At 40.8% G+C, this 24,884-nt stretch overlaps 1 protein-coding gene across 6 annotated transcripts in view; it reads left to right on the forward strand.

Moving 5' to 3' along the window:
- DOCK1 (dedicator of cytokinesis 1) overlaps window positions 1-24,884 on the forward strand; it is a 550,659-nt gene that overhangs the window by 332,057 nt on the left and 193,718 nt on the right. Inside the window, exon 30 of one of the 6 annotated variants that reach the window (XM_044445705.1) lies at window positions 6,693-10,313. The exons of 4 other annotated variants lie outside the window; for them this stretch is intronic. In XM_044445705.1, the coding sequence (XP_044301640.1) occupies window positions 6,693-6,762 (70 nt within the window). In that variant the 3' untranslated portion in view covers window positions 6,763-10,313. Of the gene's footprint in view, window positions 1-1,273; window positions 4,200-6,692; window positions 10,314-24,884 lie in introns of those variants that run through there. One more of the 6 variants, XM_044445706.1, reaches the window with a different exon arrangement.

Below are 24,884 nucleotides of genomic sequence, written 5' to 3' on the forward strand. Positions count from 1 at the left end.
CAAATGACTAAAAGCTTTTGGAGCATTTGCATTTGTCATCCTACAACAGTTTATGAAGACCTCAGCATCTCTCCCACTCATTATTTCTTCTCTGTTTTGAGAAAGACCTGGGGCAGCTTGTCACATACTTAGTTATACTTCCAGGAGAAGAATGCAGACAGAAAAAAAAAACTCTGGAGGATTCATATATTCTGCCTAGCACAGATGTATTCATTACCATTTTCATTCAGAGATTATGCTTTCATGGCTCTTTAGACAGGGGTGTGACTCCCCAGAGTCTGTGTCTTTCAGAGGTAATGAGAAGCAGCTCTGAGGCTGGACTGGACAGGACTTCTTGTCACTTCCTTGTCGTGCTCATGCAGAGAGATCACTGATGAATAATACAGCATGTTTCTTTCCCCCAAATGCCATTAACAATAAATCTTAGTTGCCACAGTAGCTACCATCCACTTCACCAGGAATAGAAATGAACTCTGTTTAGCTCAGAAGGCAACATCACATACTCCATACATACCCATGTGTGAACTGCGGTATGAATATGAAAGCTGTGTGGCCGGGAAGTCTTCATTTAGAAAATAAGCATTTTTAATTTTTGATTTGTCTTTCAGGAAAACAACAATTAAAAATAGTATTTTTTTAAGGACAGAAATGAGACTGATGGAAGTTCTATTTATTTATTCATTTACTTGACCTTTCTGTACTGTTCATTAGCTCAGAGCTCTCAGAGCAGTGGATGGTAATGTTAAAATTATCAATATTAATTGAGTAACCAGAACAAGAACACTGAGTAGAATATGTAGTTTTTTAGCAGGTTGCTAAGCTGCTGGTACTCAGTACAACTAAATACAAATTATTAATTTGTTCAGGTGGTGAGTCCCCAAGAAAGAACAGTTCAATGAGTCTTTAATTAAAATATATGGATGATTAAAATATTTGGCTGATTTACTGAATATACAGTAATAGTGTAGGAAGTTGTTGTCTAATATCCCTTTCATCATATTGGTGACAGTTCTGGGAAAAAGAAAGTGATGCAAACATTACTTTTATCTATTTAGCAGAAATCTGTCAACAGAAACATTTATTCCATTGTAAATGTCAGCAATTCATTTTAACAACTAGTGAAGAGCTTGTATTATTTTTTTAAAGCCATAGACCACTAGCACAATGTAAAGTGCTATTTGGAATTGAGTGAACTTTATGAACTCTGAAAGTGAATGTGGCTTTGAATCAGTTTTTAAAACCTGTTTTTATTTTGTTTTTGTGATAATTCCAGTACCTTATAACAAATATGTCTTTAAAATGGAGTCCAACAAATTATAAATGCATAACACCGGACATATTGATGATGATAATTGTTTAAAGAATGCAAGATGAGCTTTTAATTATATAAAGTCACTGAAGCAGGAAGTCCTTTTTAATGATTCCATACTTCAAATTCTGGGCATCATACATTTTTCAGATTCTCAATGTCCTTTCCTGGAAAGGTGAGTAAGTATAATGTGTTTACACAGGTGCTGTTTTTTCAGTGCATGGCATGAAATCCAGTGTGTTGTAATGAGCAGACTATTGGCCCGGGAATAGAGAGATCTGGGTTTAAGTCCCCACTCAGCTAGGTAGCTCACTGGGTGACTTTGGACCATTCACAGATTCTCAGCCTAAGTGCTGCTAAGTGCTAAGGGTTGTTGTGAGGATGAATGGAGCAGAGGAGAATATGTAAACCACCTTAGTTCCTTGCAAGGAAGAAAGGTGAAATATAAATATAACAAATACAGTATACCCCTGTGAAGTCATGGTTCAGTGTTCGTGGCTTCAGTCTTTCACAGAATTCTTCTCCAAAAGAGTCCAAGCTGGCGCCTCGTGGTGCGGCGGCTTACTCGCAAGGAGATAGTTTCCTCTGAGTTTGGACTTGCTGGGAGAAAACGATCTCTGCACGCACTCGCCCCTGCCTCGCCATGTGCGTACGCACGCCCCCTCCCCACCTGGCCCAGCCTGCGCCTCCTGCCCACATTCACAGTTTTTCACAATTCGCAGGTGGTTTAGGAACGTAACCCCGTGAATTTCAGGGGACTACTGTAGTATGTTCTTTATCTTCTGTATTTCCCTTATACTGAAATGCCATAACAAGCTGCTTTACCTTACCCAATATTGCTCAAAACAAACTACAGCTTAGAAAATAAAAAATACAAAATAAATTCTAATGAAATAGTCATGTTAGTCTGCAGCAGAAAAATAAAATGTTCGGTAGATTCCCCTTTCTCTGCACATGACTGCTATATATACACAATACCTGGAATTTCTAATTAATATCACCTGGCTTATGCAATTTATTCATCAAGGATTTATAGTATAGGATATAATTGATTTCCACAAGGTTTTTGTCATTGGTTGCTTAACAGTACACTCAAGAAATGTTTATTTGGTGGTAGTTGATCATATAACATAAAGCATTTATCATCATGATTAACAGTCTCTGTCAATATACTCTTGGATGAAGTCCTCTACAAAATTGTTCCAAACATTTTGTCTTGAGCAGTTGGGCACTCCCAAGCTTCCCATTTATGTTCTCCCACCTTGTCAATAGTATCTCTTTGCTTGGAGCTGATGTACTGCAATCAGATCAAGGATTTTGAGATGAAAATTTTGCTTTGTAATCACAGCCATTGTTGTTGCTATTTCCTTTCCCTCCAACAAAAAGCAAAAGTTGCCTTATGTTCAATATAGGACCTTCTCATTAATACTGTGTTGTGATAAGACTCTATAAAGAGTGTTGGATAAGACTCAATAAAATACTGTTATTTAAGGTCAATATTGAAACCCTGGAAACATGAACATTCAGGGTACATTATATTTAGCATTATATCACCTCCCACTTAAGAGTTTCATGAATTGGCCACAGACTTCATCTGTTATGTTGTCTCTCTTGTGAGTCCCCCTGACTCACTTTGTGAACTGTAATTTTTATATAAGTAGGACTACAATGTAGTCTCTCTAGCACACTGTCATAAACTGCCTAGCATTGTTTTGCAGATGGTATTTTTATACATTCTCTCAAGAAAGTTTGCTTGAACTTGCTGAAAGCTGCAAGAAATTCTTATGCTGATTGAAACCATAGTGTGGGAAAGGAGAGACATTCAACCAGAACAAAGGGCTTACATATGGAGCATAGCTTGAGCCACTATTGTCTGGGGTAATAATTTGACCGCAAGGGTGACTAATGCTCATTTTTTGTAATATTAATTTTACAGAACTCCTAATTTAAAACTATAATTTTAAAATAAAAACTCAAAACCATAAGTAACATTTGAAAAATAATAAAAGACAGACATATTTTAAAAATCATACACACTTCATTATTGTATTCAAACCACCCTGTCTCATTGTCCTGCCACATTAGAGCTATACAACAGACTGTTTAAAAGAAGAGCTTTTGTGAATTAGTTACTCCAGTAAATAAGGTTTCTTCACCAAGGTCTCAGTACAGCAATACAGCAATAAGCACAGCATCAAACAACAAATAAAAAGCCATTTTTAAAACAACATCAGATCTTACAATATTGGGAAAATAAAAAGGTTTTGGCTTAGTGCCAAAATGAATAAAGTGTCAGTGCCAGGTACACATCTCTGAGAAGTATATTCCAAAGCTGGGGTGCCACTCCTGATCTCCTTCAAAGAGGTCTCCCAAAGAAGGCCCTCAACCCAGATCTTAGGGGGCGGTCAGTTATATATGGAAAGACAGGCTCCTTAAGATACCCAGGATCTAAACTGCTTAGAGCTTTATAAGTCATCATCAATGCCTTAAATTGGGCCCGGATTTCAATTGGAAATCAGTGCAGACAGTAAAGGACCAGCATTATATGAGCATATCTACTGGTCCCTGTTAACAGCCTGGCTGCTTTATTCTGAACCAACTGAAGTATCTGAACCGTCTTCAAGGGCAGCTCTACACAGAACACATTACATTAGTCCAGTTGGGAGGTTACCAGAGTATGGGTCACCGTCATTAGGCTCTGCTCATCCAAGTAAGGGCATAGTTGATGGACCAGCCGAAGCTGGAGGAAAGCACTTCTCGCCACAGCAGTCAACTGGAACTCCAAGGACAACTCTGGGTCGAGGAGCACTCCCAAACTATGCACCCTGTCCCTTAGGAAGAGTGCAACCCCACCCAGAACAGAGCAAAGATCACTTACCTGGAAAGCTGAACCACCTACCAACAGGGGATCCATCTTATCTGGATTAAGTCTCAGTTTATTGGCCCTCATCTAGCCCAACACTAGTTAAGGACAGCCACCTGGATTAGATATAAAGGAGAGGTAGAGCTGAGTGTCATCGGCATAGTGATGACTCCCCTGGATGACCAAACCTCTGCATGATCTCTCCCAGCGGGTTCATGTAAATCTTGTTTAGCATGGGGGATAAAATGGAGCTCTGCAGAACTCCATGACACATTTGCCATGACACAAAGCCATAATTCCCCAGCACCACCTTCTGGAATCGACCAGCCAAACAGGAGCAGAACCACTGCAAAACAGTGCCTCCAATCCCCAACTCAGCCAGCCTATCCAGAAGGATACCATGGTCAATGGAATTGAAATCTGCTGAGAGGTCCAGGAGAACCAACAGGGATGCACTCCCCTGTCCTTTTCCCAGCATAGGTCATTGTACAGGGTGACCAAGCCAGTTTTAGTCCCACAATCAGCCCTGAAAGCAGACTGGAATGGGTCCAGATGGTCAGTTTCCTCTAAGAGAGCCTGGAGTTGTTTGGCCACCACCCACTCGAGCACATTGCCCAAGAACAGGATTTTAGCCACTGGTCTATAATTGGTGCCAATCTCTGGGTCCAGGTTCTCCTTCTTCAGGTTGGGTCTGATCACCTTTTCCTCCAAGGAGGTGGCAACCCACCCCTCCTTAAAAAGATGTCAACTTCTTGGACCCAGGTATGCATCCTATCCTTGGCTCTGATAAGCAGCCATGAAAGGCAAGGGTTAAGTAAAGAGGTGGTGGGACAGACTTGTCTAAGCAGCTTGTCCATGTCCTCAGGCCACAATAATGGAAACCTATCTAACTGACCAGATGGCGCTCTGGACACCTCCCATTCCAGAATCACATCAATTGCAGAGTCCAATTTGTGGCGAATCCAAGTGACTTTATTCCTAAAGTGCTGGGCAAGGTTGTCACAGTGAGCTGCCGTTGAAGTGACAGTATCTCTCTTGGGCTCAGAGTGTAATAGGACCTGCACCACCCGGAAAAGCTCTGCTGGATGGCACTGTAAGGATGCAATTGGAGGCTGAGAATTTCTTCCTTGTTTCCCTCATTGTCACATCATAGGCTCAATAGTGAGTTTTAAGGAGTGTTTGGTCAGATTGGCACAGGTTTTCCTCCACCTACGCTCTAGTCGTCTCCCAGCCTGCTTCATTGCCCACAATTCTGGTGCATACCAAGGCACTGTGCAGGCTCTACATGGTGGGAGAGGACACTTAGGAGTGATTGTGTCAACTGCCTGGGTCACTTCCGTGTTCCATAGATTAACCAGGGTGTCCACAGGAGCACCAGGCACATCGACTGGAAATTCCCCCAGAGCCTTCAGGAATCCATCAGAATCCATAAGACTCTGAGGGTGGACCAGTTTAATAGGGCACTCACCCTAATGGAGGAGGAGGCCCCAAGCTTAAATCTCACAAGGAAGTTAATGTCAGACCCCTCACTTCCAAGGTCAAGAATGTGACCTCTTTCATGTGTTGGTCCTATGACATGCTGAGACAGCCCTATGGTTGTCATGGTGGCCATGAAGTCCTGAGCTACTCTGGATAAAAGAGCCTCAGCATAGAACCAACATCCTGGAGGTCTCCAACACCAGGTCAGAAACAATCTCCATCAGCTCAGGCAAGGAGTCTGCTGGGCAGAAGGGTGCACAGTACACCAACAGAATCCCTAATCAGTCTCAATCACCCAACACCGGGTGCAAATATTCGAGATGAGGAAAAGATGGCCTCGTGAGGGAGATTGTATTCCTATAAATTAGGGCCACACCTCCCCATCCATCCAAGCCAGGTTGGTACTGTACCAGATATCTGGGTGGGCACAGCTGGATAAGCCAGTTGGTAGAAAAACCAGAAGAGGGGACAGATACTAACGATCTGTCCCCCCCACCCTTTTTTCTGCAATGATATGTTGAACCTCTAATACCGTAACTTCCCCTGTCCATAAGCACCCCTATGGTGGTGCCCCTCACCAACCTAGGATCTCCCATACAATATTTTATGCTGTACAAATAAAACAGAGTGCCAATGCATCTGCCTCTAGCTCTACTAACAATAAAACTACCTATCAAACAACCTAACTTCTCATTTGTCCTCCCTCCCCATTACCAAGGGACAGATCCCCTGGCCCAGCCCAACTCCGACCAGCCCTAAAAGGTGGCGATGCCCTTTGTCCACTGGCCTAGGCCATGGCCGACAGAAGAAGGCCCGCTGCTGGAAATGCATCACTGGTTCCACCTTGCTCCACACTTCATGAGCACAGCCCCCTAACCCTGATTCCCACTCTCACTGGGAGTGAGCCAGCAAGTACTCAGGTGTAAAGCGGAGGTGAGGAGCAGGCAGAGTCCTCATCAACGGGCAGAGTCCGGCTGTGCAAGATATGCTCAGATGTGGACTGTGTGAGGCCTCTGCCATGTTACTTTTGTATCTTTTTAGCTCTCTTGCAAGAATCAGGAATACCTCGTGGGAAGATGCCATCCTATACAAGAGAAATTTAAAGGAATGAAGGCATTCCAGTCATGCATGTACAAAAGGTGGAGAACAAAACAGAAGAGAATTGTCAGCTACTAGCTTGCGTTTGTGCTCTTTGGATAGTGCATGCATTCATTATGTGTTCTTTCTCATACATTACACTAATACAGTCGAAGAAAAGCTTCAACCATCATTGAAGAGGGCAGAAGATTTTTGGGGATTCCCAGAAAGCAATATGCCAACTCCAGTTTTGCTAAAAAGATTACTTATTATTGCAATAATACCAATCAAGCTAGCTAGACATCCATAACGTTTAGCAGTAAGCCACTTACACCGTGCAGCGAGGACTCCTGCAAGGTAGGGTGCCAATCAGCTAGGTTCAGAAAAACATCAGATTCCCCCGCAAAAGGACTCTGAACCCAAGGACAAAGAAAGTGGCTAGCTTTTATAGATTACAAACTTATAGCATTGTAACACATGCATACAACAGTGTACAAAATTAAAATATGCGGTTGCAAGAGTAATGTTGTTTACACAGGTCCTAAGAGATAATGAAATATAGTGAGCTAGCGAGGAGGATTCCTGCCAGGATGTCTGATATTTCTTCTCTGCCTGAACATCAAAGCATAGGATCATTATTACCTGTTGCTTGCATAAGTAATACCTGAGAAGGATTGTTCAAGGGCAATGTGCATGATGCTTGTGCCATCTCAACATCAGGAAAGGAAAACTCTCTAGGTTCATAAAAGCAGACTGTCATGGTCAAAGCAATGGTAATTAATGCTCTATTGTACTAATGTAAGCAACTCGACTTTAATACCAAGTGAAGCAAGCAGCTTCAACGCCTAGAGACTGAGGCCTGGCTTTTTGGGGTTCAGACCTGTTAAAACCAGAAATATCACACTGTAAAGCTGGGAAAAAACCTTGAACATTTGTCATAGTTTATATGGAATACCTTTTTGGATTTGTGTCCCCTAGGGTGTTTTTTTAATTGATTAATGGGTTAAAACTAAAAGTAGCTTTTAACATGATCTATAGGTGTGGTTTGCTAAGCAATGTTTGTAGGGTACAATTTTTGTGAATGACTAAGAAAGCATTAGGAGATGGTGATTTTCCTTTTTTCATGATAGGTCCAATTTCATCTATTCATGTCCATTTTTTAAAAAGGGAGAAACCCACCACCCCTTTCTCTCTCTTACGAAGTTGGTAGGGTTGATCAAAACTGTCAGTGCAATACAAATCAATCTGGAAAATGTTTGAGAAATAGTATGGCTTGGTGAATGTTGGACTGAGAGTTGGGAAATGTGAAGGGAAAGGAAAGTTTATAAGCTGCTTTAGATTCCTTACAAAATGATATTAAAATTATGTTGTCATAATAATAATGCTAATGCATACTGTATCTTAGAAGCCTTTTATAGATTTTTAAATGAGGAATTGTATATTACAGGCTCCTTCACTTGAAGGGATGTAATAGTCATACAGATTACAGGGATAAAGTTATACTAGAAAAATGACTGTTAGATTTAGAACATTAATATACAGAATCGAAGTTATTTGACATTTTTACATTATTGTGATACATAGAAAACATACCCATGTATATTCCATAAAGATATTTTATTAGTTACTCAAGCAGCTTACAATGTTGAGCAGGTTAACGCTCTTAAATGTGCTATCTGGCTCCTATTGCTAGGGTGCAGGCAGATGGGGTTAAGCCTTTGTGAAGTGGGTATCAGCAATAGCTGAGCCTGCATCAGTATCATTAAGAACCCTGGTAGTCCTAATGCATTTTAATGACAGTATTTTAATATTAGCAATGCTAACCAATTATATGGGACGGGATTGTTTATGCATATGAATTTATAAAAATAATATCTAAGTCTTGAACGTCAAACAAACAGAAGTAGCTTACAAATTTAAATCAATAAAAATGACAGTTTTACAAAATAAAAAAGATAGCAGCAACATAAAATGCAATTCCGTCAACAGTGTGGTATAACAAAAAGTCCCAATAATAGTTCTTCAGTTTGCTATCAGGCAAACTTTCCAATGATAGTAAACCTAATTAACAAAAAAGCCAAATCTTTAGCAGATTATCTGTAAGCATATACTGCCAGAGCCTGAGCCATCCCTTTACAAGAAGGTATCTCTATGGTAGACAAATCAGTGTTTTTAATCAGGTGGAGCACTTCCCTGGATACAGGCGGCTCTCATCTTCAGACAATCACCCTCCGTGAGCACAGGCTAACAGAAAGGCACAAGGAGGGACTCAACATGCTTCCTGTACTCACATGTTTGACATTCTCCAAGTCAGAATGCCTGAGTAGGATTTATATGTATATGAAAACTAAAAATGAGGTCATAAACCCAAAAGGATAGCAGCAAAGGAAGCCTTGTGGGATCAGTTGTTGAATGCAGTTGATCACCAGTATCCAATAAAGCCTCTGGACTGTAGACATAATAGAGCATACCTGTAGATCTTACATATCATTCTATATCCCACATATTTTTCATGGTATGTAGGTATGCTTGCTGTCCTGTGCTTTTCCTCCTGTCCTTGGTGCACATCATAATAGTGGGAAGTTTGGGAATGGAAAGTTTGATGGTGCAGTTTCTCCATCCAGGTATCCACACTACTCAGCCAGGTTGTGTCCACCTTGACACACAGAGAGACTGTATCTGTCTAGGGCATGTTATCTACATGGTATCTTCTGTTTCCCAGACTGCTTTGCTGTGTTTACAGATCTGTGTGCAGGAGTGTGGTAGGAAGAATAGTAAACAGCAGGGATCTAATATGAGGCAATTTTCTGTCTCAATCTGACTGTCACAGCTAACATTCTAGAATCCTCTTTGGAGATCCTTCTGTGCACTGGGAAGAGGCACCCATAAGGTACGCAATATTTGTACAAAGAATAGGAACTCAGTTCTGTGCAGTCCTATAGTTCTCAGCATTCCTCAAACCTAACCCTGACCATAACCCTCAACTGACCTAGAAGTTGTTGGGTCTTTTTTCCCATCTAAATGATTGTACCCTAAAGTGAATTCTGAAAAAATAAAACAAAAACCTTGAGTATTGGAAGTAGCTGTAACAGTACCTTGACCTTTTCAAGACCTTTTGAGCATTTTTCCCCTACTGTTGTATCTGTCATGTTAACATTTTATATAGAACTCAGGCATTATGTTTTTCAGATACTGACACATTTCTTATGTATACCCAGTTGGGTATACAGTTGGTGAGGGGAGAACCGTTGGTGGACTGCTTCTTTAATTTAAATGGCATTTCACAGCAACTCACATTCTAGAATTTTACCTGTGGCAGTCAAGATTGAGGCAGAAAACTGCCTCACATTAGAATCCTGTTGTTATGACATCACGGAAGCATTTAGGGAGTTGATATTCTAGCAGTGCAAGGGTTGCAATGTATCTCTTTCTTAAGCTATCTACAGTGGTAGCTTGGCTCACGAAGTTAATCCATTCCAGGACTCTGGTTGTGAGCCAAATTGGTCGTGAGCCAAGTCAAATTTCCCCATAAGGTTCAATGTAAATAAGGTTAATTCGTTCTGTAACTATATTTTTTTAATCAGAAAAATTTGAAGCAAAGTGACAAAGAACAAAAAAGATCGCAGCCATCTCCCTACCCACCCCAAGGAGTAGCATGGTCATCTCTCACCCCCCCCCCCAGCACAACCGCAATCACACCTGTCATCCCTGCACATTTGGGCGCGCTTGGGGGGGGGAGACGGGCGTGATCAAGGGCACGTTCGGAGGGGAGGTGGGTGCGATTGCAGGCACGCTTGTGGGGAGAGACGGGTGCAATCGTGCTGGTGGGGAGATGGCCAAGATTGTGGTTGCACTCATGCAGGAAAGACGGGCGCGATGTCAGACATTTCCCCCCCCACCAGCACGATCGCAGCCATCTCCCCCCCACCCAAGCACAACCGCGATTGTGCCTGTCTTCTCTGCACAAGTGCAACTGTGATTGTGACCATCTCCCCACGGGGGGGGGGGGGGGGATGGCCATAATCACGGTTGCCACCCAGTGCAGAGTTCACGACCTGAGTCAACATTTTTATGAAATTTTTGTTCGCGATCCAATTTGGTCGTGAACTGAGGTGTTCGTGAGTCGAGGTACCACTGTATTTCCTAAAACTTCAATTTATCATAGCAAATCTATAAGTGATAACTCTGCATCAATGTAATTGATCTTGCCCGAGTTTCCATTGTAGAGATGAGATTCTAAAAGAGATTTAGCCCGTCTTCATTTATTTATTAATCCTTATAGGCTTTCTTGTTCTCCAGATTAATTATTTTAAGTCTATTCTGCAATGGGAATGCTGCAAATGTTGTATATGTTAACTATCATGTTAAATTAGGGTAGTATAAAGGCAATGTTTTTGAAAGTCACTATTTTTAAAATCAAAGACAGAAAATGCATGCGACAACTGTTTGGTCTAATTTATCTTCCTTGCTTGCCTCCCCCTGTTAACAGTTTTAATTTCCTAAGGCTACAGTTTATACCTGTTACCTCTAAATAATCTATACTGAACTTAAAGGGATTTCCTCCTTTGTCAAAATGTATGGGATTTTGCTATGTATAACATAATTCTTTCTTTAGAGTAACTCTTGGTATCAGTTGAGCAGTACAGCTATTTCCTTGCTGTAGCAGATAGTGCTCTTTGTAGAGAGCCAGGGTGGAATAGTGGCTAGAGTGTTGAACTGGGACTCAGATGATCTAGATTCTTCTCTCAAGCATGAAGGTTGCTAGATAACTTTGGGCTAGTCACTGATTCCCAGCCTCACCAACCTCACAAATAAAATGAAGGGGACCATGTAGGCCACCTTGGGTTCTTGGCCAGAATAAAATTGGTAGCAACAATAATATACATGAATCAATTCTGCAATTATGTGTTTATCATTTAATCAGTATCCCCAGTCTTATTCATACTTTAGAGACCTGTCAATCAGTTGTACTGAAACTGGGAGAACAGACTAGGAGATAAAGAGATTCTTAAGGCAGATGGAAAAAGTCAGTTTTGACACCTTGAAGCATGCAAGGAAGGTGGAAACCAAACCTTAATCTGAGGCTAAAGAATTTTCAGAAAGCATAATTGTCAGGAGAGTAGTCTTTTAACTATATATGCCAGTTCCTCAATAAGCTTTATTGGCAATGGCTTGCCACCAGACTAAGTAAGTTAAATTCAAGCCCCATTAAAATCAATAGAACTTAACTGCAACTTATTTGGTGTGGATTATTTTAAAGAAGCAGTGTTCAGATTCTTTATATTCAAGGCATTGTTTCCCAGTGTGCTTGCTAAGGAGTCCTTGCATGTTATGTCATTGTGCTGCAAGCAGTAGAAAACCAGTCAGCTTCCAAGTGTTCTTGGCTTGCATCATCTCCCATAACCATTTGCAATGGTGGCTGGGGCTAATGGGAGCTGGAATCATAACAAAATCTGGAGAGCCACATGTTCTCTCCACTCCCACATTTTAGAATGAACAGTCAGTATATTCAGAGGGCTGGCCAAGTGTCTCTGGCATAATTGCTGTTCTGAATAAACAGTGAGTGACCCTAAAATCCCCCAAACACAGTGCTGCATGTTCCACTCAAGAAGCTTTTTTTGGAACTTGAAAAAGCAAGGTGAAAGAACTGACTTCTAAAGTCCATGCAATCTGATATTTTCTGCAAGGAGTTACCCAGTGAGGTGATCACGGGAATTAAGCTGAAAGTATCTGTTTTCATTACTGAGTTCTCTCAAAGAATGATGGAAGATATAATCCCCTTCAAGACCTTTTGAATGTTAAATAAATCTTGTGAAGCATGAGAGCAGTAATGGGATTTATAAAATTAAAGCATTATTTAGTCCAGTAGACTTCACATGTAAATGCTTTCCTTCTTTATATATAATCTTTTGTGTCTGTATAGCTGGAATGCTCAGCTATCAGTTGATCCACTTTGGACGCATTCTTCAGTACTTTTTATTGAACAGTGTTAATCCTTGTTCTGCCAAAATGGTAATAACTGACATTAGGTGCCAGGTCATATTCTGAAAAATATATTTAGCACACTACACATGAGAGAGGAAGTGGAGATGAGACACATGATGGTGGGAATATCATACCCCTTACCTAAGAATAAGCTCCTTTCATCTCATACTCATTTACATGAGTATTGAACAGGATTGCTGGATAAGGGATGGTTTCTTACTGCCATGTTTGTTTATTCATTCATCAAACTTAGCTTTTGCCTTGCCTCCAAATATCCAAGATGGTGTACATGGTCCTTCCGTCTATTTTATCCTCAAACAAGGTTGGGCTAAGAGTCAGTGACTAACCCATGGTCATCCATGGAACTTCATAGCCACGTAGAGACTGGAACCTGGGTCTTCCCAGTCTAGTCCACATGATCTATACAGTAATATTATGTAGAATTTTAAGAAAAATTACCTTGGTATATGTGACTGCATGATATTTAAAATACTTTGTACTCCAACCTGTGGAAGATTATAATGTACAAAAAAGGTGCTTATGCAAGACCATAAATATATAAAACTATATATATTTAAAGGTATATTGGTGTGCTATTGCCAGAATAGTCACTTTCTTTGGCAAGGTGATGCTCTCAAGAAAATTCCATTAATCTCTTTACTGATTTTCTAAAATGAATTTGGAATAGGACTGAAAAGAATGAATTGGGGTACATTGGCCTGCATTAAGACATGCATGAATAGGGTATTTCTCTGATAGAATTCCACATACGCATAGTCATTTCCCACTGTATATGCTAAGGAGTTTGCTCCCATGATAGAGGACAGTGACAAGTTGTTTGGTTGTATGTGAGTGCAGGCATGGAATTGTACCTCCTGATACCAACACAATTGTGCAGATTTAGTAAAACCTATCCTCAAAGTACCAATAGTGCATATATAGCCTAATCAAATCTTCATCTTAGATAAATCTTTCCATTATACAGAAAACTTTGAGCTCTACTCAGTGTTGATGGTATGCTGTTACAGGACTTTTATTTGTATGTGCTTGGGACATCTAAAAGCTTTTTATTTTTCTTCATGGTCTCTGTGCAATCACACCCTGTGGGCTTGGTGTGGAGCGTGAGGCCTCAATCAGATTAAATTTCCAAAGCTCGGTGCCATGGAGTGGGCAGGAGCCTGGCTTGCCCCCTCTGCAGGTAGCATAAGGGGGGTGGGGGGTCTCACCTAGTCCTTGGTTCCTTTCAACCACACTTCAAGTTGCTTCGGATTGTATCTCTGCTCACAGAACTCACCTGGTTTGCCATTTTCTTTCTTTTCTCTTCACTATTAAAAACAACAACAACCAATTTCTATTGGCTCATCTCTTTTCTCATCTAAAGAGAGAAGCCCACCACCTCTCTCTCCCCCTCCTTAGCAAACTCTCTGGTCTCCTCTTTCCCTCTGCCACGTGTGCTCCCATTTGAGCCACATGGCTTACTTGTCCTCTCACTGCTGCAACTCCTGCACAGTCTAAATGCCTGTCAATGACGGGCACTCCAAGTGCCTCCACTGCCTCAGCGAGGGGCACATCATGGAGACCTGCTCTCATTGCCAAACTTTAAGAAGCAAATGTGCTGGCAGAGGGCCACCTGCCTCTGGCAGACCCTATGGCAGAGGGCCTTCACCATAGTCAACACTTCTGAGGGCGACAACCCTCCCAGTGAAGGCACATCCAAGCCTTGGAGGGCTAGGAAATGGGCGGCCTCCCCAAGTGAGGGCCCCTCTGGCACTGTGGCACCCATGAGGATGAAAAGGCACTGTGGCATGAAAGATCCCGTCTCCCCAGCAACTGAGGCCACTGCAGACCAGCCAAGGTCCCCGGTCTCCGGGGCCTCACTGAATGAGACCCCCGAGTCTATACTCCCCAGATGCCACAGCAGCCAGGAGCCTGGCACAGGGACAAGGTTGTCCTCTGCCCTGACCCTCGTTTCACCGCTAAGGTGATGTCTCCTTTTCACATCAGCTAGGACATTGTCCTTCCTGCTTTCTTCCCCAACTCCTCCACACCCATCGAGGCCACACTCTACTTCCTTGATGTTAGGAGGGCTCTGGTCTTTTAGAAGGCCCGGACTGGGCCATTATGTTGCTCTGAGTGCCTCTTCGTATGCTACAAAGGCCCCAGAGAAGGTGAACCCGTCTCTAGTCAAAGGCTCTCTAAGTGGGTCTCCAGCACCATCTCCCTTGCCTATGAGATGGCCAAAATTTCTGTAACAGGCCACATGTGTACAAGCCACTTCCAGTGTGCTGCTAGCTGGTGTCTTGCTTGAAGAGATCTGCAAGGCCGCAATGTGGTCCACACCTTTGTCCACCACTACCAGGTGGACATCCGCACCAGGTGGTACTGCACTTTCAGAAGGGCAGTTCTCTCTGTGATGCTCCAGTGACGATAGCCCCCTCCTCCTGGATGGTAAGCTAGCTACTTGCCCGTAGGTGTGATTGCACACCGAAGAAATGCAGGTTGCTCACCTGTAACTGTCGTTCTTCGAGAGGTCATCTGTGCAGTCACAGAACTCACCCTCCACCCCACTGGTTATCGTCACCCTCTCACCCTGAATGGGCTGGGGCAGGGTGTGGTCACTGCTGTATCCTTCACAGGTTCCTCAGATCACTTGCACAGGTGGGACAGCATGATCTTCAGGCAACTGAGGGACTGGATGGGAGCCCCTTCCCCCCCATGCTACCTGCACAGGTGGCAGGCTGGGCTGCCATCCACTCCATGGCACCGAGCTTTGGAAATTTCACTTAATAAAGAAATGTTCAATTCTGTTCCTGGGTCTTAGAGCATGCAAATGTGGCAGTACCTTGTGTGGGTGACACAGATCTTAGAATCATAGACTTGTAGAGTTGGAAGGGGCCATGAAGACCATCAGGTCCAAACACCTGCTGTTGCTGGACACCAATTTGCATGCACTCAGATTGCTGTCCAGTTTCTTTTTGAATGCCTCTAGTGTGGGACAGCCCTCTCTAGACAACAGGATCCACTGTCAATTGCTCTGACAGTGAGGAAGCTTTTCCTGATATCTAGTCTGAATCAAGTTTCTTTTAACTTAAGCCCATTATTCCATGTCCTGCACTCTGGGATGAATGAGAAGAGATCTTGTCCTTCCTCTTTGTTACAGTCTTTTAGGTAGAGTGTGATCATATCACCCCTCAGTTTTCTCTTCTTCAGGCTGATACAAGGCTGCTTGTATCCTAGAGGCCCTAGACCAGCTGGTGCAGCTTGCACTGATCTGTTCAGCTAGGAGTCAGCAACAAAATTAGTTGTTTATTTGTGCAGTATTTGCGATTCCATATTCACCATTTGTGTAAAGTCAGATGCTGTATTACTTCAAACCTCTGAATTGAAGGGGAAAATAATGTTATGTTTTTGTCAGTGAATAAAATTATAGGGCAGCAGGTGAAACCTTCAAGCAATATTATCATACATTCTGATTAAGTCAGGGAAAAATTGTCTCTCTGTTTGTTTTATGCATGCTACAACACTCCATTTATTTTTTTATTTAATTCTATTTTGATTCAGTCATGCACAAGGAGACCATTATTAACCATGTCCACACTTGGGAAAGAGATGAATGGGGTGGGGGCCCCTGAAGCTGCTGTACCAACAAAAAGTACCCATTAATTAGAATCAGAACAAACTCCAGGTAATGTCAGTTGCTGAGAGAGTGACTGCTATAAGCTCAGCTAGTAAGATGCATGGCTGAACTGCAACCTGGATCTCCCTGTTCTAAAGCTGTTCTGCAGCTGTACAATGGGGATGCATTGCATTTTGAAATTTATAAAAAAGAGGGGTGAACGTTTTAAGATAGTCAGAATGTGAGAAAATAAGACAAGCTTCCATAAGCATCTCCTTCTCAACTGTATAAGTTAGTCTGGGTCCCTGAAAACTTGCTTAGTCCTAAAAGTTTTCCTTTGGCTCAAGGCCTTTTCAAGATCCAAACAAAATCATGGTTTCTCCAACAGGAAGGTGGCAGCTATTGTCACAGAATAGGAACAGGACCCCAAACTCAGAAAAAGAAAGACCTCGAGTTAACTGCTCAGGAATAGGATTTAATTACAGAAAGGCTTGTTTGTTCGTTTATAACTTATTTTTCACTAATTGGCCTGAGGGCCCTCTAAGCAGATCACAATCATTAAAACATGTAATAACAATAAAAGCAACAGTGAACATACAATGAACAAAAGGCAATAAACCAAGACAGTACACAGCTAAGGGCAATAATGTAAAGCTGTACATATTAAACCACAAACAAGTTGAAATTATCAGAATAAAATCAATTATTAAAATTCCTAGAGAATAAAACTCTTTTCACCTGGCACCAAAAAAGGTGTAGCAAGGGCACCAGGTGAACTGTTTTTGGGAGGCTGTTCCATAGGTGGAGCACAACTACAGAGAAGATCCCTCTTCTATTATGTACCCTCCTTACCTCCTTGGAGGATGCCTTTTTCAGAAGGGCCTCTGAAACAGATCTTAGGGGCTAGGTAGGCACATATTTTCAGGTACCATGGTCCTAAGCTTTTTAGGGATTTATATGTTAAAACAAGTACCTTAAATTGGGTCCAAATCATAACTGGTAACTAATGAAGAAGATAAATTATTGGGGTTACATGGGTCTGCGGTCCTGACTTCCACCTCACCAGGACTCAGTTCTACTGAATGACCACTGGTAGCTATCTACCTGCATCCAGAGGAAGTCATGTTGAGGCCTGACTTCAGAAAGAATCTAGCATGCCACAGTTATCCCAATGAGGCTGCTCAGTGTGCAGATTATGATAACTGAGCCAAAGGAAGCCAAGTTCCATCTGCTCTCGATTGGAGCACCATTCAGACATAGCCCCAGAATCACTGAGCTCTCCAAGGTCCTATGCTGGTTTTGATCCTTCCTTCCTAAGAAACGTCTTTTGTCCTAGATATTGATAAACATGCATCCCATAGAGGAATCCTGTAACTGAGAACATACCAGTACCCAATAGCATGAAGCCTACAACATGACAGAGGCTGAACAGGACAGCTATCCCATGCTGGAACTCATCTAAATATGAAAAAAGATCCTTTATATGCAAATACAGACTTTCCTGAAAATCTTGGTCCATGTAAAATAGAATTAATACAAAGAAATGAATTTTTGATGAGAGCTGTGACTGGACATGCTTGAATTTGCCAGTGAGAGGCAAACATTGAAAGGCTGACTTTAACCACTTTTAATTAATGAAATAATTTAGGATCCCTTCACACTAGGGCTTCAGACATTCTTTAGAGTATTAAGAGGTTGCTTAAACATATTAAGATCACATGTCCAACAGAGTGTGATTATGGGAAGAGCTGGAGGCTTCTGATTAATTATAAGAACATTGATGAAGGTGATGGTGATGATGTCCAAAAAAGAGAGTGACATTTTTCAGCTCTTAATAATACAGAATTTATCAGGTTACAATAACAGACATTAAAACTTGACCCTACCATGTGTACAAATCTTAATGAAATTTCTTTTAATTATTTACCTATTTTTTCCTTGAAGAAGATGTAGTATTAGTCATGGCCTTGTGAGTTTAGCCTACTGTTCATTTAGTTCTGGACAACTGAGGAATCCTGTCTCTTACCATATTGCATGCAAGCATTTTTAATTGATATTCAAAAGATTTAATTTCAACATAGAAAATGAAGTGAAATATATTCCTTCAAATAGTAACTTATTTGGTGTTCTCATATTTAAAAAAATAAGGAGAAAACATTGGTTATAAGCCATAGTTAGTTGCATGTTGTTTTCCATACTCCTAAAAGAGACAGATATGAACAGCGTCATACGAAACCATGCTAGCTATCTGGTGGTAGAACCAAGACTTTAAAGTTGCTTTCTGAAATAGCAGCTTAAATTCCTCTGAATTAAGTGAGACTTTGTAAGAGTTTGTTCTTTATTTATATAAAGCAGGCCATTGAACTGGTGTTAGTCACATTTCAAGTTTGCTATTTTTCACTCTGTCATGGCAGGTGTAAGGAGCAAGAATGTGTTGCTGTGTTTGCTCCTTAGAAAAGCTATGGTGTGAACCAAGTAATTAAATAGAGGCAAAAGTGTTAAATTAAAATCAGAGTGCTTCTGAAAGTTTGGTATAAGTCATGATCATGTAGAAGCTATTTCTGAAAAGTGAATACAATACTTTGCTTATTTTTATGATGGGAATTTCAACTATGTAAGTACTTGAACTTTAAACTTTCTTCAAAAAGAGTCTTGAAAAATTCATAGTCAACAATTTAACATCTTGGCATTGGAAATTTAAGTATTGCCATTCAACCTGGCAAAATATTAAGGTGCTTTCATGAAACTAGGTTTATAACTGTTCAAAGATGGTTTATGTAGGATTTATTCTACCCAGATATCCCATAGTTTTCACTGGTAAGTGGTTTTTATTTGTTGGTGATAGAAATAATGAGGGGGATGTTGCTTCCTGTTCCTATATCTGTGTGTGGCTCATTAGTTGCAGGTGATATACATTAGAGGGCCATTTTTCTACCCATTCACCCCACTCTCATTCACTCCTCCGCCCATACAGATTGAAGCGTGCCAGCCATGGCTTAAAATGGGAGTCCAGAGTGCCTGCCCACAATATTCCTACCTGAGGTCCTGTCCCAAAAGTTAGGACTGTGTAGAGACTGGGCCTGCCATTTGCTTATTACAGACTGTTCAAATAGATCTGTCTGATCTGGTGGAGATTGAGGAGAAGCAAGGGGGAGAGCAGGTTTCTCAGTCTGAGCATGAAAATTTCCCTGCTTTGGAAGAGGCAGCAGCATTTTCAGGGTGGGAGGGGAGCCTATTTAAGATCCAGTCCTTGACCAGGTAAGGAGATGATGGGAAAAGTGTGCTGCACAGTTAGAAGGACTCCAGTGTTGCCATCATCTGGCCCTCAGGCTGCAGGAGCCCCTCTGACGGTGGAGTCAGACGCTTTACTGAAAGGGAGGGGCAGAGAAGTTTTCCATTTAGATTCAAGTCTATAGATGCTTCTTCCTCAGCCTCCATAGAAGGCTATTTAGAGTTCATACTGTTCTGTAATCTGTTCAGTACCAATAAAAGAATTGCATTTCAAAGGGTTCATCTTGAGTTTGATAATCAGAAGGAAAAGAGGGAAGAGATCTACTCATGATAGATCAAGCAGGTTGTTCAAGCAGGGAGTGAAAAAGACAAATGTTTCCATTTTACCCTATGATGATACATAACTTGTGCTCTGTGTTTCCTAAAGGAGCCTATTCTGCACTGCTCTTTTGCATCAGGCTTTGGCTATTTTAATGTTCTAGCATATGGCATAGTTCATACCAAATTAAATATGCAAGTACTTCCTTTTATATTTTGGGACTGGGCAAACCTTCTGACAAAGATAAGGTGACCTTGATATCATGACTAACCAATGGTTTTCCTCCTGATTTTTATTTAAATAACCAAACCAAGGATGAGCTGTCTGTAACTTAAAGGCTCAAAGCTGTATTAGGTATTAATTAATACCTAATTAAGCATTCTTTGACTTTTTTATCATTTTAGCAAGCAATTTAACAATGAAATGAAATATTTTTTTATCTTCCAGAAAAAAGATACAAATCAAATTATCAACAGGATAATAGTAAACATATCCATATCAATATTCTTTTTACATTTAGGATATCATAATTTATTTGGTATTAAAATTAGTATTTATTTTAAATGCATAGCCAGATATTCTAAACACAGTCATTAAAAAGTAAATGTATTTCTTAATACTTACAACTATGAGGCTATTAAGAAAGTGGATGGAAAATTATATTCAAAAGAAAATGTACTGCAATATTTCCTCCTCTCAGGGCAAATCAGTGTTAATCTTGTACTTACAGTACTTTGGCTAATGGCCATATTGACTGCTTTTTTACTGATCAGAAGGAGTGAAAATGACTAGGAAATATGGAAGGCAAAGGTGTTAGTGTTTCACATTTGTATGCACCAAGAATATTACCAGCGAACATAAGGAAATGAGTTTTCTGATGATTGTGCTAAAGAAAAAGGGCTTTAAACCTACTTTATGTTTCAAAGATTCTGGAACAAACTGTCACTAAAGCTGCTTTTTCCTGTTGAAACAGAAAAAGTTCCATGATGTGAAAGCATCAGGTGGGTGGTATGCCTAAATAGCAACAGGTGTAAGAGACACAGGCCTGCACATTATGTCCCAGCTCCAGCCACCTCCCATCACACTGTCTCTTAGTTGCTAATTCCTAAATGTGCCTCAGAACATGACTAGCTTGCTCCAGTGTACAGTGGTACCTTGGCTCATGAACACCTAAGTTCATGACCAAATTTCAGAAAAATGTTGCCTCAGTTCATGAACTCCACATTGGGTGACAACCATGATTGCGCCAGCGTGAGCGTGCCCATTTTCCCCACATGAGCATGATTGCAATTGTGGCCATTCCCTCCCCCGCCCCCAAGCACGATTGCTGTCGCATGATCATGGTTTGGTCTCTCCCTCCAAACAATAACCTCCCCCTCACCTAGGTTAGTGTTCTCTACTTTCTTACTTGGTTGTTCTTTGTTTCAAATTTTTGTGCTTTAAAAAAATATTTACAGAATGGATTGACCTTATTTACATTGAACCTTGTGGGGAAATTTGACTTGGCTCTCGAACAGTTTGGGTCACGACCAAACTCATTGAATGGATTAAGTTCATGAGCTAAGATACCACTGTATTGCTTTACATATGGACAACTTAGGTGCAGATTGGCCATGAGAACAGCATCTCATGTTTGAACAGTTCAAAAGCATCACTTTCGAACTGTTCGAGATCAGTTCCAAGTCTGGTTTAAAGTTAAGGTACTTACTGAACGTGTGGTACAGCTGCCTACAGTTCATTGAAACTTTGTTTTAAAATAGGGGCATTGAACCACTTTACGTTTGATGGCCGTTCTCCATTTTTGTGAAGCTTTTGGAGGTCATATTCCAGTGGTGAGCAGGACTGAAAATGTCAGGTGTAGGTCCAAAGAACAAGTTTATTTTAGTTTAAATGTTTAGTGCTGGCAACAAGACCTTAGGGCAGATATCACAGCTTTTTAAAGTCAGGAAGAAAGCTGTTTATAAGTGAGGAAACCTCAAGTTTGACAGTTGTAGGAAAGAGGACTCATACTGAGATTTCCAGAGTGCCTGATGCAGCTATTGGGGCTGAGGTTCTTCATCATGGTCTCTGTGCAATCACACCTATGGGCTTTGCCATGCAGCGCAAGGCCTGGATTGGAAATAAAAACTTCCAAAGCTCAGTGGAACGGAGTTCAGATGGCAGGGGTGGGGAGTCCCTCAGTTCCTTTTCTGCCACACATGCAGTCACCTCACGGATCGCAATTTCTGTGAGGTCGCTCAACTACCTCTTACTTTATTCTGCTAATTTTTCCTAATAAGGTAATAATAATAATAAAAGTTCTCTCTTCTATCTTCCTTTATCTGAACACTACCTTGATCCTCTTCTGACACCTCTACTTTAGAGTATGCCCGTAGCATTCCAATCTGGTCAAAATAGTGATATTTCGGTTTTCTTCTCCAGGAGCTCCACTGGATATTTGTTCTGAAAATGGGGGCTTTGCATTCTCTCTGAAAGCAAGAAGGTTTCCAGATCATCCAAGCACTGTGAAAAGATGTTCAGCCTGCCACAGAAATATGATGTGTCTGTTAATACCAGGTTCCTTCTGTATAGCTAGCTTCTTAATTACCTCCTTTATATATTCAGTTTATGTTGCAATTCAATCTGAGAGACAGGTAATCATTATAAGAAGAATCAACAAAGCTTATAGGACCCATCTGATTCAAACAACAGCCTGGAAATCTCTAAGCAATCACTCTCTTTCATTGAGTAATGAGTTTTCTGCATTGTTTGTTTCTTAATAAATCAAAACTAGGATAAGGATTCTTCCCCCTTTCCCTGATGTTCTTTGCTTCTGGTCCTCTTCTTAAGCCAGCTAGGGAAACTCTAAAGCCAATCATAAATTGAGACAGAGAGTTAACTTACTGGTTCTCTAGAAGTATTAACTTTAAAGTCATTACTTATGCCACTTGAACTGGATGGCTCATCACAAAACTCTCTTCATTTCAACTGAATTCCCCTCCCTTTTTTTGGTCAAGCATTGAAGGGCATAATTATTGAGTGAATCTGGCAGAAAAACTGGTTGTTTACGAAGGATATCAAAAAGGCTCCTAACAGTTGGTGTTTTGGATAGCCAATAGTAGTAGTAGCAGCAATTGAAAATTCTTTTTCTGTAGATGTTTGCAGTATTTTAATCAGCTATGTAAAATACTCTGTTTCATAAGGCAGTTCTGTGTGTATAATTTTCTTTTTAAAAAATCTAATTATTTGGGGAAGGGGTTCTTAACTTTGTGCAGGTGACCACAGACACTATCCCCAGATTATAAAGTAAATATTTTGGAGCTTTCATACTTTAAAAAATCAATAGAATTCTAGAATTGCACACATTGGGCCCATTCCAGTTAGCATGGTTACGTTTGTCTTGTGCAGTGGGGTTTTTACTGTCATCTTTGATCAGCATGTTTCATTTAATGTTGTTTCTAAAACTTGGCAGCAGATTGAGGTACAAATCCAGCTTCTTAATGAGGCCCTGAATTACTGTTGTTCAAAAGAAGAAAGTAAAATGCTAGGCTGCAGGTGTGGTGCCCATCAATACATTACTGAATCTGAGCCACCGTTTTGCTCTTTGTACATTCCTTTCCGAAAAGAAAGTTTAAGTTTATTGAAACATGAATTCACTCAGGTGTTTTGCATGACTCTTAAGTCATCAGTTTTCAAATGAGTTGCTTGGTTAACAGTGCTTCAAATGTGTAAAAAGTGTCTCACAGTTTGCCACCTAGAGAGAGTTTATAGTTAAATTTGTTCCCTGTAGCAGTACATTTTGCTATGGGACATAGTGCTTACACAGGGACACTTCCAAACAAACAGTTCCCCATTTGAAAAGTTAAATGGAACAGTCTTGTGGGAGGATCAGCTGCTAAGGCAGTACTCTTAAGTGGAACTACCGCTACTCATTCTGAACAATAAAAGTGGCAGGATGCGATTGTGCTTGACATCCAAGGATAGTAAAACTAAACTATTTAGAAACCTGAGTGGTTTGGACTGTGACTGAAACAGTTGCTTGGGCATTATGTGATCTGCATTGTCTGGCACAGAAGTGAAGTGCTAGCCTTCATGTCATATAATGCCAGATTAAGGAGACTTTTGAGTTACTGTTGATCCCAGTAAATTGCAATATGGAAATGGCAAAATTCAGGTTTTGTAACAAATCCTGGGAAGCCTAGCAAATACTATAAATTGGCTGTAACTGTGTGCATGAAGAATGCCAAACTCTTGTCTCAAATTCATGAAGGATTACATTCCTTAGATTAAGTAAGACTTTTTGAAAAGTGAAACTGTTTTGAGTATGATTACAAAGGAAAAAGAGCAGTACTACAACAATCTTAAACAGTCCAAAGTATCCATATCTGAATGTGTTCCTGTTGTTCATCTTGATGAAAAAGGAAGGTTCATTTTTCTGTTTTCTTATATCCTTTTAAGCATGGATCGGACACGACTTCGTGACTAACAACAACAATCCATAAGAAAAAAACATCTCAAATTGTTAAATGAAAATTTCTGTATCTGTGTAATGTCTGAGGCCTGGGGGCAAAATGTAGATGTAAACTTATTATATTTTTGTTGCAAACTAGCAACCAGCTTGCCCCCCTTGCTTGAAATAAGTACACACAATCAATATATGTGGTTCACTGTCCATGCTCCTTTGCATTATTTATTATTTATTTTAGGCATCTAGTCCTGCTTTTCAGTCCCAAAGACTCACAGAATGGTGTGTATATGTTCAATAAGAAACAAGATAGCCCTTGTAGGTTTGCAGTTTAAATTACACAACTCAAGGGGAGACAAGTATAGGAGTCAAAAGAATGAAATTAAATTCAAGCACCAATTGTAGTTAAATAGTAATTTATTTGTAGTTAAGTAGTAGCAGGAATGTATTCCATTCAAGGGGAGAAAGAGCCAGCTGGCCGCTCATGAAATTGCCTTGCTTCCCATCCCTCCTTCTATTGCAGGCTGATAGAATGGTTAATACCAGATGACAGTTGAAGGA

The sequence above is a fragment of the Varanus komodoensis genome, unplaced genomic scaffold (genome assembly GCF_004798865.1).
Source record: "Varanus komodoensis strain SLA01 unplaced genomic scaffold, ASM479886v1 scaffold49, whole genome shotgun sequence".
NCBI lineage: Eukaryota > Metazoa > Chordata > Lepidosauria > Squamata > Varanidae > Varanus > Varanus komodoensis.